This window comes from Ictalurus furcatus, chromosome 16, assembly GCF_023375685.1.
Source record: "Ictalurus furcatus strain D&B chromosome 16, Billie_1.0, whole genome shotgun sequence".
Classification (NCBI taxonomy): domain Eukaryota; kingdom Metazoa; phylum Chordata; class Actinopteri; order Siluriformes; family Ictaluridae; genus Ictalurus; species Ictalurus furcatus.
The window spans coordinates 12,658,544-12,673,258 of NC_071270.1; the positions used below are offsets into that span (position 1 = coordinate 12,658,544).

The 14,715-nt window shown below is 40.9% G+C and overlaps 1 protein-coding gene across 2 annotated transcripts in view; it reads left to right on the forward strand.

Annotated features, from left to right (window-relative positions):
- Positions 1–14,715, forward strand: part of LOC128620757 (uncharacterized) — a 45,730-nt gene that overhangs the window by 20,607 nt on the left and 10,408 nt on the right. For both annotated transcript variants that reach the window (XM_053646020.1, XM_053646021.1), the window contains 8 exons: positions 1,383–4,518; positions 4,616–4,660; positions 5,554–5,672; positions 9,431–9,581; positions 11,853–11,989; positions 13,498–13,624; positions 13,918–13,953; positions 14,542–14,663. In XM_053646020.1, coding sequence (XP_053501995.1) covers positions 1,383–4,518; positions 4,616–4,660; positions 5,554–5,672; positions 9,431–9,581; positions 11,853–11,989; positions 13,498–13,624; positions 13,918–13,953; positions 14,542–14,663 — 3,873 coding nt within the window. The remainder of the gene's footprint in view (positions 1–1,382; positions 4,519–4,615; positions 4,661–5,553; positions 5,673–9,430; positions 9,582–11,852; positions 11,990–13,497; positions 13,625–13,917; positions 13,954–14,541; positions 14,664–14,715) is intronic.

Here is a 14,715-nt window from a genome sequence, read left to right on the forward strand (position 1 = left end):
ATCTGTGCTTAAAAAATACAACTGGCTTCTAAATGGAGCTCCACTCAATCATTTCCAGCTTTTGCTTATATCTCATCAGGTTCAGAGAAAAACACTGTTAAACATTGTAGCTTACAAAACATTAAAGTATGTTGTTTCTTATCTAAAAAAGCAATTATAAAAAGAGTTTATAGGGAGATGTATATATGTGTTTTTGGATGCTGCTTAGGATGAGTCTTAGTTTTGCTTAGACTTGTCTGTGGAGGATGGGCTTCAGGCGCAGCCGAGAAAGCCTCGCTGCACGGCTTGCTAGGAATAGTCTGAAGAGTGACAGCGTGCCAGCTCTGTTCTGCTCTCATTCTCTCTCTCTCTCTCTCTCTCTCTCACACACACACACACACACAAACACACACTCTCACACTCACAAATTCCCACTCCCACATGAAATGCTGTGTATTTTTAACGTCTCTTCTGAGTTGTGTTTTTAAATTATTCTTTTACACTACTGAGATTTCGAACCGCATTCAGTTTTATGTCTTTTATAGGGAACACACAGAGTATCTTTCATTTGTTAAGATGAGATTTTGCTTATAATACTACTAGTAATTTTATTGTCCCTGTGATACATTTGCAATTTTAGGACTGAGTGTATATCTTGCTGTATTGAAAGGCAGCTGTTTAATTGGTTTAAAAATAGATAGAGGATAAGGCGGGATAAGGTTTAGCTTTAATATGCAGTTGTATGATCCATTAGAGTGGTTCTTGTACACTGGAGAACCAGTCACTCAGAAATCAAGGAATTAAGTGTTTAGGAAAGCATTATTTTAGCTTCTCAGTTGGCCACAGATGACTGTTTTGTAGGAAGATCGGTCGGTATGTTCATGTCAATGAGCTATAAAAGCATCCTGATAAAAACAAAACCTTTAATCCTGTTAAGGAACATTGTTAAGCCTGTGAGGTAAAGCTGCATTCTGAGTGCCTCAGCACCATGCCCCTGGGAAGACCAGGGTTTTGTGTAGCAGCTGGTTATAAATGTTTAATGAAAACCAGTCTTGAACTGCTGTTTGAGTAGGTGCTTTTACACGTCAGTTGTTGGACATGCAGGAGAGAGTCTGCTCAAAGCAGTGGATGTGTAAGGAGCCTGGTGTCAACACCAAATGAGTCACACTGGCTGTTCTGAGGTTGCTTTCCTCAGCTATGGTTCTATATTTTGTTCCTCATTTTTTAATTATCAGTATTTTGAACTTATTAATGGTATAGTAGAAGAAACCTGTCATTTTGAATTGCTAAAACCAGACCATTGTTAAAACCAAATGATTGCACTTTAAATTGGATTTGATCAGACTTATTATTATATTATTATATTGTCTTAACGGATGTCTCTGCACGTTTTTTTCCCCCAGGCTGCAGGAGGAGGCTTTGGCTGAAGAGGATGGAAATACAGCAATAGAGAACCAGTCAGCTACTGTGGAAGAAGAGAACGAGGAGAAAGAAGAAGAGCAGAAGCGGCGCCGTGCACTGGCATGCCCCCCAGTGGTAACACATGTGACATACCGTGGCCTTAGGAAGATCAGGAAGATGAGGAGGAACCAGGAAGTGCGACTTCACTCCCCAATCTCGGAGGGAGAGGAGGGGCATTATGAAGTTGATGTGGGTTTGTCTGCCTCAGAACAGGAAGAAACAGAGCAGAATGAGGCAAACACAGGCAGTCCTGTAGCAGCCTCCCCCACCGAGATCCATTCAGGACAGCCTAACCCGAAAACTTTCTTATCTTCAAACAGTGTTAGTTCTGATTATCAATGCTATGCTTCAGTGGGCTCTTCCACTGTAAACCCCAACACTTGCAATAAAGCAGAGACAGAAGGAACACAGAGCGTTTTGAGCTCAAGTGCCTTACAGACACACACCAAGGCCAAAATAAATTCTTTAGATTTTGCTCCAATGGTAACTGGTAAGATGTTGAGTGCTAATGAAAATAATGCCTGTAGGTCTACTCTTTTAGAGACGGTTATTGTTGGTGTAGCTCATACTCATAAGGTGGAGCCATCCGAGTCTGAATCTATACCTCTGACAATGGAATCAGATCATGAGACTTGTCTACATTCACAGTCTCTCTGTGCTGATGAGCTGATGTTTCGTCTTTTAGCTGAAACCCCAGATACTCCCCAAATGCAGCCAACCAACACTGATACTGCCACAAACCTAAACACTCATTTTGCTAAAATTAACACTGCCTCCAACTCGCACACAAACTTCATTGGTTTGAAAATTGCTCCTGATTCCTGTCAGGACAGCCAGCTGTCTATTTCTGGCCTAGATGGATGGGACCATAAGGAAACCCGAGCCCCAGGGTTATCATCTACAGCAGAAATTTCAGGACATGATGTCTGGCAGGCAGAGTTCATTCTGCAGGATGAAGACACACAGCAGTTGGGTGTAGATGGAGAGATGCTACAGCTAGAGTCCAAAAAGATAGTAGACAGCATTCTTACAAATGCTCTGGCTGCTCTGGAGAGGATTGACATTTCTGAGCGAGAAAGTGAGACTCTATCAAGAGGTGAGTTTATTGAGGGTACGGAGAATCTCATCTTTATGGGAGCAAAGGAGAGCATGGATGGAGCAGCCAGTCTGGGACAGGCATTGAGAGAACATTTACCTGTTCAGGGTGATGGGAATCCCCAGTCAACCATCTCAGATGGGACTTTGGGCAGCAGGATACAGGCAGATGGGAGTCGGTCAACCCCGTCCTCAGGCTACGAGTCCATTGCTGGATCAGACACAGACATCCGGAACAGTGTGGCTATTAGTGCTGATGTTACCTCCACTAGTGGACTATTTAGCATGCAGGAGCTCCAAGAAGAAGCAGTTGGTGGATGTTACCCAGATGAGCTGGAGCTGTGTATGGAGAGGAATTCTGTCTCTCAAAATAATAGACAGGACTCTCTGCTTCACAATACTTTAGTACTTGGAGTAAATATTGAAGAGAACGAAGGACCTGCCAGAACTGAGACGAACGATGAACAATTACCCAAGTATGCTCTTGGTGATAGCAGTATAACCCCTGTACAGCCAGCCACATCTGAAACTTTATGTGAGGTAAACACAGGGCAGGTACAGTGTGTTTTGGGCGAGTATGTTTGTTTTTCACAGAAAACAAATGACACAGGGCTTCAGTATTCAGCCAAAGACAATCCAGAAAGCAATAATCATGATCCTGCATTGCACTTGAACTCAGGTGATGTATTTACAATCAATAATGCTATGGAATCAAGCCAGGTAGAGGGCATTAGATATAGTTTATCTCAAGTTGGAGTTAGTAACCCAGTTTCAGAACAGCTTGCTGAAAATAATGTAGTTCCAGTACAAGATTCCTCTGAAAACGAGGACAGGCCAAATCTGTCAGTGGTCCAAAGCCATACATTTGACAATAGAGAACCTCATCTGGTCAATGGTGAGAGTTTGAACAATCCCATATTAGTTTCTCAGGATATAAAGAGCGGAGGTACACAAATGTCATCGAACTGTGCAGGCACAGTGGAGCCAAGCCTAGTCCCAGATGTGCCATCTTTAGCATATGCGGTTGAGCATGGGCCAGATGGTGAGATCCAGGAGGAGGAGAAGGCCTCTGCTGGTCTACAACCTATCTGGTTGCTCAGTTCAGCCAGATCAGCTGATTCCAGCGATGAACCTGAGTGTTTCCGAGCAGTTAAAGTCATGGTTAATGATGACCAGATCCAGGATGATGATGCATTAAAGTCAGATTCCCCAACAGGACTGAGCCTGGACAGAGCAGCTGGCAGGCTGGCAGCCTTTCCTGTCTCAGCTAGACCTCACCTGGAACTCCCTGGCACCTTTGCCATCATCAGCGAGGAGGAGGAGACTGACACAGTGTTTGTGAATGACACAGGGCCTTTGCTTAGTCCGAGCGCACGCCGGGTCAAGATATACCCCTTTTCCCTTTCCCCAATATATGAGGAAGACAGTGGAAGAGAGGACGCCTCACGGGACGATGTGCTGCATGTGCCACCGGCCACAGAGGAGGAGCAGCGGAGTGAGGAACAGCAAGCCTCCTCCATCCTTTCTCTCTTACAGTCTGTCAGTGAGAGGTTGCAATCATCCAAATTTAGCAGCTCTGAGACAGAGCAGGATGTGGAAGACAGGCCAGATGAACCAGAGTACCCACAGCAGTTTCTCAGGCCCCTTTGGGATCGCTATGATGAAAACGACAATGATACCGCAGTTGTTGGAGAGTCGAGCTTGCTGCTACACCAACAGCTCACAGGGACATCTTTTCTCAGTACAGAACCTCCAAAGGATGAGGGTTCTCCTCCCAGCCTTAGTCCACAACAGAAAACCAGTGAAACACAGGATAGAGTTTTGGAGGGAATGCATTGTGAAAGCACTCTGAGCAGTGCTGTAAGGACTGCCAATACTCCATTTTATGAGTATTTGAAATCCAATGTAGCGCCATTACTTGCTGCAGAGACACTAGAGAATAAATCTTGTCCTAATGGGGAAAGTTCATCCACTACTACCTTGGTAAGCATTTTTGTATCAAGTGTAGTTTTCACTGATCACTACAGTATGTAGTGGTGCGTCTCAGTTTGATGCCTTTATCTTTTGCCTGGCTCCACAGGTAGAGATGGGAAAGTTTGGGAAAGTCAGTCCTCGACCTACTTTGGTAAGGGCTCTGTCTCTTCTCCCAGCTATGCTCCTTTTTCCTTCTTGTCTTGCTCTTAGATCACATTCTTTCTAGTTCTTTCACTTTCTCTTATCCTAACTGCTCATCTCATTGCATGATATCGAAGTTTATTATTCTAATATCTCTCATAGTGAAATGACCCGCCTTGCGACTCCATATTCGCAACTAACATTCCTTAATGAAGATTTAAACTAGAGGATCACAACCTTTGGAGCGATTAAGCCATCTGATAGAGCCCTCTCTATCACATGGCTTAATCCCTGCAAAGCTTTGTATTGTCACAGATTTAATCCCTGTTTCATAACTGGTTATTCATTGCTGTCCTGTGTCCTTCAGCAATTAGACATCTTAGTGATTTTCAGTATTTTACTTTACAGCAACAGTGAACAATTATACACTCATGTATTGTGCTGAATGCAGATTCTTCAAGCAGGTACAATAACTTCAAAGAACACTGAACAGAGAGCTTCACATATGAGCTTTATTTAAATGCATGTTTAAATTGGCATGCATCTATATAATATAATCTCCAGTTAATTGACGCAATTGATTTTTCCCTAAAACCAAACATGATTGACACACGTAATGCTAAGCGTGATCTGAGCTGCATGGTGTAGCTGGTAAGGTTAAATGAACTATTAAATCTGGCATTCAGATGCTTCTTGGATGATTTGTTGGCACATTATCTCATTTAAGCAGCAAGTGGTGTTAAATGTTGCCTGTATTGTATTTTATTTGTTATTAATTGACTCTGATGTTATTTTCGATCATCACAAAACGAAAGTGTATAGTACCCCACTGTTTCCTAATGATGGATCTCTAATGACTGTATTCTGATGATGAATCTCTAATGACCATGCCTAATGACGCAGCTGCACATCTACGAGGGTCTGGCACCATGTGGGAAAAGGGTTGAGATCTGTGGGGACGTGGAGGATGTAGAGGGAATTTTGTTTCCACAAGAAGCCACAATCCAGGCCCAGAGAGGGTGGTAAGTATGTTTATTGGACCGTTTGTTAATATAAGACAATAAATGTAATTATGATGGGATTACGGACTAAAACAGGGCTCCGACCTAAATTTAGCTGCAGCACGACTTTTAGAAATCTCTCTTTAATTCACTCACGGTTCTGTAAATCACCCATTGCAGAAGCATTGCCAGCAGACTGCAGCTGTGTAGTAAATCTCCATTTTAAACATCATTTGCTCTGTCTTTTAGCTTGTGGTTGCCGCTTACTATAAGTATGTATATATTAATTTAACATAGGGCTATGGCTAACTTATAGTCATGTAGGCTGAGAGTGTATGGAGTGTATGGAGTGTATAGAGTGTATGGAGTGTATAGAGTTTATAGAGTTTATGGAGTGTATAGAGTGTATGGAGTGTATGGAGTTTATGGAGTGTATGGAGTGTATAGAGTGTATGGAGTTTATAGAGTGTATGGAGTGTATGGAGTTTATGGAGTGTATAGAGTGTATGGAGTTTATGGAGTGTATGGAGTTTATAGAGTGTATTGAGTCTATGGAGTGTATAGAATGTATAGAGTGTATGGAGTGTGTGGAGTGTATAGATTTTATAGAGTTTATGGAGTGTATAGAGTGTATGGAGTGTATAGAGTTTATGGAGTGTATAGAGTTTATGGAGTGTATGGAGTGTATAGAGTTTATGGAGTGTATAGAGTTTATGGAGTTTATGGAGTATATAGAGTTTATGGAGTGTATGGAGTGTATAGAGTGTATGGAGTGTATGGAGTTTATGGAGTGTATGGAGTGTATAGAATGTATGGAGTGTGTGGAGTGTATAGAGTTTATAGAGTTTATGGAGTGTATAGAGTGTATGGAGTGTACAGAGTTTACGGAGTGTATGGAGTGTATAGAGTGTATGGAGTTTATAGAGTGTATTGAGTCTATGGAGTGTATAGAATGTATAGAGTGTATAGAGTGTATGGAGTTTATAGAGTGTATGGAGTGTATAGAGTTTATGGAGTGTATGGAGTGTATGGAGTGTATAGAGTGTATAGAGTTTATGGAGTATATAGAGTTTATGGAGTGTATGGAGTTTATGGAGTGTATGGAGTTTATGGAGTTTATGGAGTGTATAGAGTGTATGGAGTGTATGGAGTGTATAGAATGTATGGAGTGTATAGAGTTTATGGAGTGTATAGAGTGTATGGAGTGTATAGAGTTTATGGAGTGTATGGAGTTTATGGAGTGTATGGAGTGTATGGAGTGTATGGAGTTTATAGAGTTTATTGAGTGTATGGAGTGTATAGAGTGTATGGAGTGTATAGAGTGTATGGAGTTTATAGAGTTTATTGAGTGTATGGAGTGTATGGAGTGTATAGAGTGTATGGAGTGTATGTCTGTGGTTCAGTTTGTGTTTATTAGATAAGAGAGTTATACCTCCATTCTACACAGCTTGTTATGCATGCTGTTCTTCTGTAAATGAGCTCACATTCAACCACACTTATGCAGTGGTTCCACACTAATGGGTGTCCATTTTCTGTTTTCCTCTTCTGGTTTCTACCTGAGCCTAACATAATGCTGGCGTGGGGTGTGGGCTTTGCATGGTGAGCAGTACCAAGAGCGATTTGCATGTTAAGCTGAAAAAAACTCCGCCTAAGCATATACAGTCCCCTTGGAAAATATTGGAACAGCATGGCCAATTCTTTTTCTTTTTTAATTTTATTTATTTATTTATTTTTGGTATACACTGAAGATATTTGGATTTGAGATCAAAAGATAAATATGAGGTGATAGACCAGAATTTCAGCTTTAATTTCCTAATATTTACATCTAGGTGTGCTACATCGTATGGTTTTCTGATTTTTTCCTCTGATGAGTGGTTTGCATCTTGTAGTATGGCCTCTATATTTCTGCTTTCGAAGTCTTCTTCAGGGGTGATACCTTCACCCCTGTCCTGTGGAGGTTGTGGGTGATGTGACTTACTGTTGTTTTTGCGATTTTCTTCACAGTTCTCATAATGTTTCTGTCTTCAACTGCTGTTCAATGTCTGGTTGTTAGTACACCAGTGGTTTCTTTCTTTTTCAGGACATGCCAAATTGTCGTATTGGCTATGCCCAATGCTTGTGCAATGGCTCTGATCAATTTAACCTCTTGTCTCATCTTGAAAATAGCTTACTTTTATCCCATAGACAGCTCTCTGGTCTTAATGTTGGTTCATACTTTTTAACAACAAATACAGTCTTCATAAGTGAAACCCAGGGATCAAACCAAGAGTAGACTTTCAGAGCTATTTGTTTAAACAGTCAATCTAACAGGGCACACCTGGGCAACAAGGAACACCTGTCAGTCACATGTTTGGTCACTTGAAAAATCTGTCAGATCAGAGATATGTTGTCTATGATCTGTCGTCCATGATCTGTCGTTTCCGATCTGTTGTTTAGGATCTGTCGTGTCTGATCTGTTGTATATGATCTGTCGTGTCCGATCTGTCGTCTATGATCTGTCGTCTATGATCTGTTGTCTCTGATCTGTCATCTACGATCTGTCATCTATGATCTGTCGAGTCCGATCTGTCATCTCCGATCTGTCGTCTATGATCTGTCGTGTCCGATCTGTCGTGTATGATCTGTTGTGTCCAATCTGTCATCTATGATCTGTCGTGTCTGATCTGTCGTGTATGATCTCTCGTCTATGATTTGTCGTGATATTCATCTTTTGATCTCAAACCCAAATGAAACCTTCAGTGTATATTAAAAAATTAAAGAATTGGGCATGCTGTTCCAGTACTTTCAGAGGGGACTGTACCTGAGCTCCTGTACAGGATCCCAATAGTCGATTGCTGACAGTTCTGGAACATGAACTCACGATTTCAAAAACCTTTTGTCCCTAACTTTCACTAACTACTGAAATACCACTGCCAAAAACCACACATATACAGTTACAGGTGATGGACTCGTGGCAATTGAATGCTAGTTATAGAGTGTTTGGTGGTTGCTAGAGCTCTTCTGTAGTTAGTGTGTGTAAGAGTCTGTTTGTCTAATCCTTTCTTTCAAACAAGCTTTTGTTGAGCTGGCTTTGCTGACAGCAGATGTGTGGTTCAGATGTGTGGTGCGGGAAATAGGATAGGAGCTAAGAACTGCATTCTAGCACTTAGTGGACTTTCTTTGAAATTTGATTTACTGGTTTTGATTCTGATTATCTCATGCCACAAGCCAAGCAAGGAGGGAGAGAGCGTTGCAGTAAACTTTTCACACAAATCGATGAGATGATTCCTGCTGTGTCACAGCAGCAAGCAGTGCTTTGATGGATTATTCATGTGCCGGAACAGTCACTACTACTTTCTTCAAGTTGGAGCTTTACTTAACCCTCATAAACCTGATATTGTTTTGGCTAAAAAAAAATTGTAACAGGTTTGCAGTTGAAAGCTGACGGTTTGCAGGCACTTTGTCAATCCTCTAAGTAGACATAGTCACACAGCAAAGCTTAATGAACTGAAAAGAATATGAAAGTGAGTGAAACAGAAGATAGGAAGGGTAATTTTAGCTTCTTTTTTCACTACTACTAAACTAACTTGTCAGTTTCTCTGGCCTGACAATGACAGCTAGCAGGGGAGGGTGTTAACTTAAAGAGACTACAACAGAAGGAGTGGTTTAGTCCCTATGGAAACTATGGTCCTTGGAGTTGTTTGAGTATCGTTATGGGCAGTATCTGGGTTGCTGTGTAGTGTTTTTTTTGTGTGTGTGTGATTGGTAATGGAAGTACAGACTGTTTGTGTGTGTCACAGCTGGCTACTGTATGTAGAACAGAGATACCAGGGGTCTTGTATCCTGCTTGAAGAGGGACAGACTATACAGACCAGTGGAGAGACTAGAGAGAGAGATGGTCCCTCTGCTCCTACCACATTGTCTATTGGCTCCATCAGGAGAGCAATGAAGGTATATCTGTCAAAACTTCTTTTTTTCTCTACCTCTGTCTATATCTGCCTTTTATATCCTAATGATCTCACTGGTCATATGATGCATCTGACATACATTTCCTGTCCAGCCAAAAATACACTCATAATTCATTAATGTAATAAACTGACTGGAAAGAAACTAGGCAAAGCATAGTGTTTGTGCATTCCCACAATGTTGTAGCATTTTGGCACACATTCTCAGTGTATTCAACTGCTTTGTAGCTGAGAGAGTTTGTGATAAATTGGTGCTTCTGCTTAAATGCAGAAGTGTAACCAGGACAAAATCATAATGCATTATATGACAGCCAATGCTGCTGGAGCTGTAACTAATTATTCAGCCCAACAGTTTCTAATACCATGAAATTCTAGACCTGGCAGCCTGGAGTCGGGCATAAGTTGTTGATGGCCCTGCTCGAACACACCCACTAAACCTGGTAATTACCAGGTGAGGAGTTTCTGCAGGATAGTCGTTAAACTGTGACTGTCCTCTGGCTTTCCAGGACTGGAATTGATGACCCATACACTAAATGATTTTTTTGGACCAGTGAGCTGTCATTAATGCCCTGTTTGGAAACTGTCAGTGAGAACAGTGTTAATGTTACAGAGAATAAACAATCAAAAACTTATGTAGTTAAAAAAAAAAATTATGCAAAGAAAATAATGGGTACAAAATTACCCAAACTAGGATGTGCAGTAATTTACTCTCTAAAATTGTATTTACTTAAAGTTCATAGTGTCTACTCAGATCACTAATTAGGTTTGAGTGTTTGCTAAGGCGATCAGATTACTGAAATCAAATCAGGGATGTACGGTCATGGGGAAAGAGAAAGTACCCCTCCTTCAATTCTATGTTTTTATTTATCAGGGCCTAAATAACAACTGTCAAGGTCCTCGTCAACATCATGTAGTCAAAGTGTAGTCATTTTTTCCCAAAAAACATTCAGAAACCAGTTGTGTGTGTGGTGGGGGGTTACACCCTTCCTACCTCCACAATTATTAAGAGAGTAATTAGCAGCCAGTTGTTACTAATGAAATGCAAAAGAATAGTTAATCAAGAAGTCTGACTACTTCTTTAAAAGCACAACTTCTGGCAGTTTGGTGTTCTGGAGCAATCATGAGTGTGTCTACATCATGCCAAGAACAAAGGACATCAGCCATGACCTCAGAGAAGCAATTGCTGCTGCTCATCAATCTGGGAAGGGTTATAAGTCCATCTCCAAACAATTAGAAATTCACCATTCACCAGTGAGAAGGATTGTTTACAATATGGAGAACCTTCAAGAAAGGAGTCCCAGGAAATTCAGTCCAAGGTCAGAACATTTAATACTGAGAGATATAAAGAAAAACCCAAGAGCTACATCATGTGACCTCCATGGCTCTGTACGCACGTTAAATGTTTATGTTCATGACCACACAATCAAAAAATAATGAACAAGTATGGCTTTCCTGGAAGGGTAGCTAGGAAAAGGCCCCTTCTCTCCAAAACGAATATGGCAGCATGACTTAGGTTTGCAAATTTACATCTGAACATACCACAAATGTTCTGGAATAATATCCTTGTGATTGATGAGACCAAGGTGGAGATGTTTGGTCATCATGCACAGTGCCATAAAACCAAACATAGCATATCAGCAACACCTCATACCAGTGAACTGAAGCAATGTTGTAAAGAAGAGTGGGCCAAAATGTCTCCAAAACAATTTGAGAAAAAGTTTGCTTCAAGTTATTGTTGCTAACGGTAGTTCTACAGATCACAGAATTATAGTGTGTACTTATTTTTCCCCCACAGGGTTTCTGAGTGTTTCTGAATGACTACATTTTGAAATCTGTTGTTTTTTGTTGTCATCTGAGGTTATTTGTTTTGTTTATAGAAGTTAGTGAGGACCGCACAATTGTTATTTAGACCCTGATAACACTCAATGTATTTTTTTAGAGCTATTTTAGGACTACACCACTGATATAATGTGTATAATGTGTATAACAAAGTAACACAAAGTAATTCTATGGTAATTCTAAAGTTATCCGCATGGTGGCTTAGTGGTTAGCATGTTCGCCTCACACCTCCAGGGTTGGGGGCTCGATTCCTACCGTGGCCCTGTTTTTGAAGGAGGGTGGACTTTAAATGACTGTAAATATCTGTGCCCACTGCAGTCCTGCTCAGCACCATAACATGATATCATTTCTTAAATTGAAGGATCTCACAAGAAAAAGGTGGTGCATTATTTATTTATTTATTTATTTTGGTCTGTAGGATGATGCTGTTCCAGAGATTCATATCTATTTAGCGAGTTCTATGAAGGAAGAGTCGGTTTGTCTCCACTCTGAAGCTGAAGACATAGGTGTACATGCCCCAGTCCACCTCTCTGACCTCAGTGTGCACTCCGGATGGTAAGGCCTGGTTTATACTTGATGTGTGACCTTGTTGCAGTCGCAACATGAATGGCATTGTTCACATACTTGCCTGCATACTTTTAAAGTAACATCAATGTACCTGTGATCAAGTTTCTAAGTGTAAAATGTTTAGTGATTTTCATACAAAGCAATATTAAACAGACTGACAAGTTTTGTTTCTTTTTAAAGCTTTTTAAAAGACATCTTGTGTACACTTAGTTGTTGTTAAAAGCAACTTAGTTGTTGTTAAAAGGATCTCCATAACATTGTGAGTCAGACATCTTGCTTTTCGTTGCCATAATAGCAACTAGACCAGCTTGAGTTAAGCTGACTTTACTGCTGCTACGTTAAATCCACTGCAGCACTGTCCGAGCTTGAAGGGGTGTCTGTGCCAACTGGCTGTGTTGCATTGTTCACTGCTGAGTCACAAGCGTGTTCTTGAAAACTGCACCTGTGGAAGGAAAGGCCACTTCCTGGTCCACTGTTCCCGTTCTCCTGCTTGTATAAGTGGGGCTTTGGGAAAGCCATCATGCTCCAACTAAAGCGGTGACTCCTCCCAGGACAAATCTAACATTCATTATGAGCATGGAGATAAGGCAGTTTCGGTAGGGAAAAGTAATTTTTCATGATTAATTACACTGTCAGTTAAAAGGCTGTAATGACCGATATTCCTGGGTGAGTCTCAGGCAGGGCTGTCAGGGTAACTGTAATACCGTGAAACCATTTAGGTGATACTTTTGTGACTATTAATGTGGTGGTTTTTTTTAAGCATAGTTTTTATGCATTTCATACCATACTAAAATTAACATGCATGTCAATGAAAAATACAACAACTAGATCTGACATTATGGAAGTTTAGACTGCCAAAAAAGCATGAATGCAACCTTATACACACTTGACTGGGTGATTGAGTTAATTACACACTGACTGTCAGTCTGTATTCCTCTTTATTGATCTCATTGTTCCATTTGGCTAAAAAAAAAAAACCCCACCGGATGCTGTGTGCTGATGTGTCTGGGTTTACATTATTATGAAGTGTAACAACAGTGTCTTAACATCTTGGAGCAGAATTTGACACCTTCAAATTACCATTGGGTATAAAATACTCACGGGTGTCCACCATGCTTTAAATATAGCTCACTTTGTTGTTACAGTCACAAAATTGAGCAGAGTTTTCCAGACTGACTTCTTTTGTGAGTGTGTCTGTCTCTTATCTGTGTTTCTCTCTCTCTGTCTGTCTGTGTCTCTCTCTCTCTCTCTCTGCCTGTGTTTCTCTCTGTCTGTCTCTCTCTCTCTGTGTCTCTGTCTCTCCCTGTCTCTCGCTTTTTTGTGTGTATGTGTATGTATATATATGTGTGTATGTATATATGTATGTATGTGTATAGGTGTGTGTGTGTATAGGTGTGTGTGTGCGTGTGCGTGTTTTTGTGTGTGGTGTGCCTCTGTAGCTGGCAGGCAAGTTTCTTTCCTGACATGAAGCCAGTTCTGGTCTTTTGTACCCATAGCTGGGTGGCCTATGATGGCGCTGGATTCACAGGAAATCACACGGTTCTGGAAGCTGGAGGCCTGACCACACCCGCTCTACAGAATGCTCTCATCTCCTGTGTGCGGTCACTACGTCCACTGAGAATGGTGCGGCTACATTAACCTCTATAGTTCAGATTACAGCACAAAAGCAATCATTGTAATCACAACAGCATTTGTGTAGTATTTAAACCAGTAATTTAGTGGTGTACCTGTGTAATAACATAGTTCGTGTAATCTGCAAGATAAGCAATGCATATGCTGTTTTTTTAAAAATGGTATTGCTATGCAGTTTTGTTAGCTGTGTATATTTTATAGGTCTGGCATTGGTTACATGCAGCCAGACACTTTATGTCCTATGTACATAAATATCTTGTATTTCCCATTTATTCTGCCTGCAGGGAGGTCTGAGAGTACGAAGACCTCTGGATCCAAAGGTAAGGAAAAGCAAGGGTTAATTCAGGAAGCCATTTAACATTTACAATTAATGTTAACAATTAAAATTAAAAGCTCATTTGTTAGCACAATTTACAATATCTCTCAATAGCTAAGGAAGAAATTGGCAACTCGGAAACCATTTATGCATTTTATTTATGTCTTACTTTGCACTATTTTAAAATGACTCATTGTGAACAGGTTTGACAAATTTAACAAAAAACTAGACTCTAGATTAGATTTGTGTATGTATAAATTTGCTTGGCTAATCACGTGTCATATGAGGTGGAAGTGAGGTAAGTAAATACTGAAATAACGTGAATTGCATACATAAATTTTCTCATTGTGTCGCGAGAGTACGGGCGAACACAGTTAGAGTTTGAGGATTGAAAAAAACAACAGTAGTCCTTCAAACAGCTCTAATGAATGTGTCCATGGTGCACAGGGCACAGAGAGCCTGGCAACACTGTTCAATGGAAAGACTTTTGGTGCTCTCAGGAACGCATTGGGTCACATTGCCATTCATACTGCAAATGTAATGTGGCCACGTGTCTCAGTGAGGATGGTTGTTCTCTTGTGTCCCTGCATAGATGGTGATGTATGAGAAGCCACTGTTTCAGGGTCAGTGCAAGGAGCTACTGGAGAACACACCCAGCCTAGAAAGTGCTGATGGAGTAGTATGCGTCTCCTCACTACGAGTCACTGGTGGAGTGTGAGTATTTTTCTCACACGCACACAAACACAGTTTTTCTGCCACCGCAAAG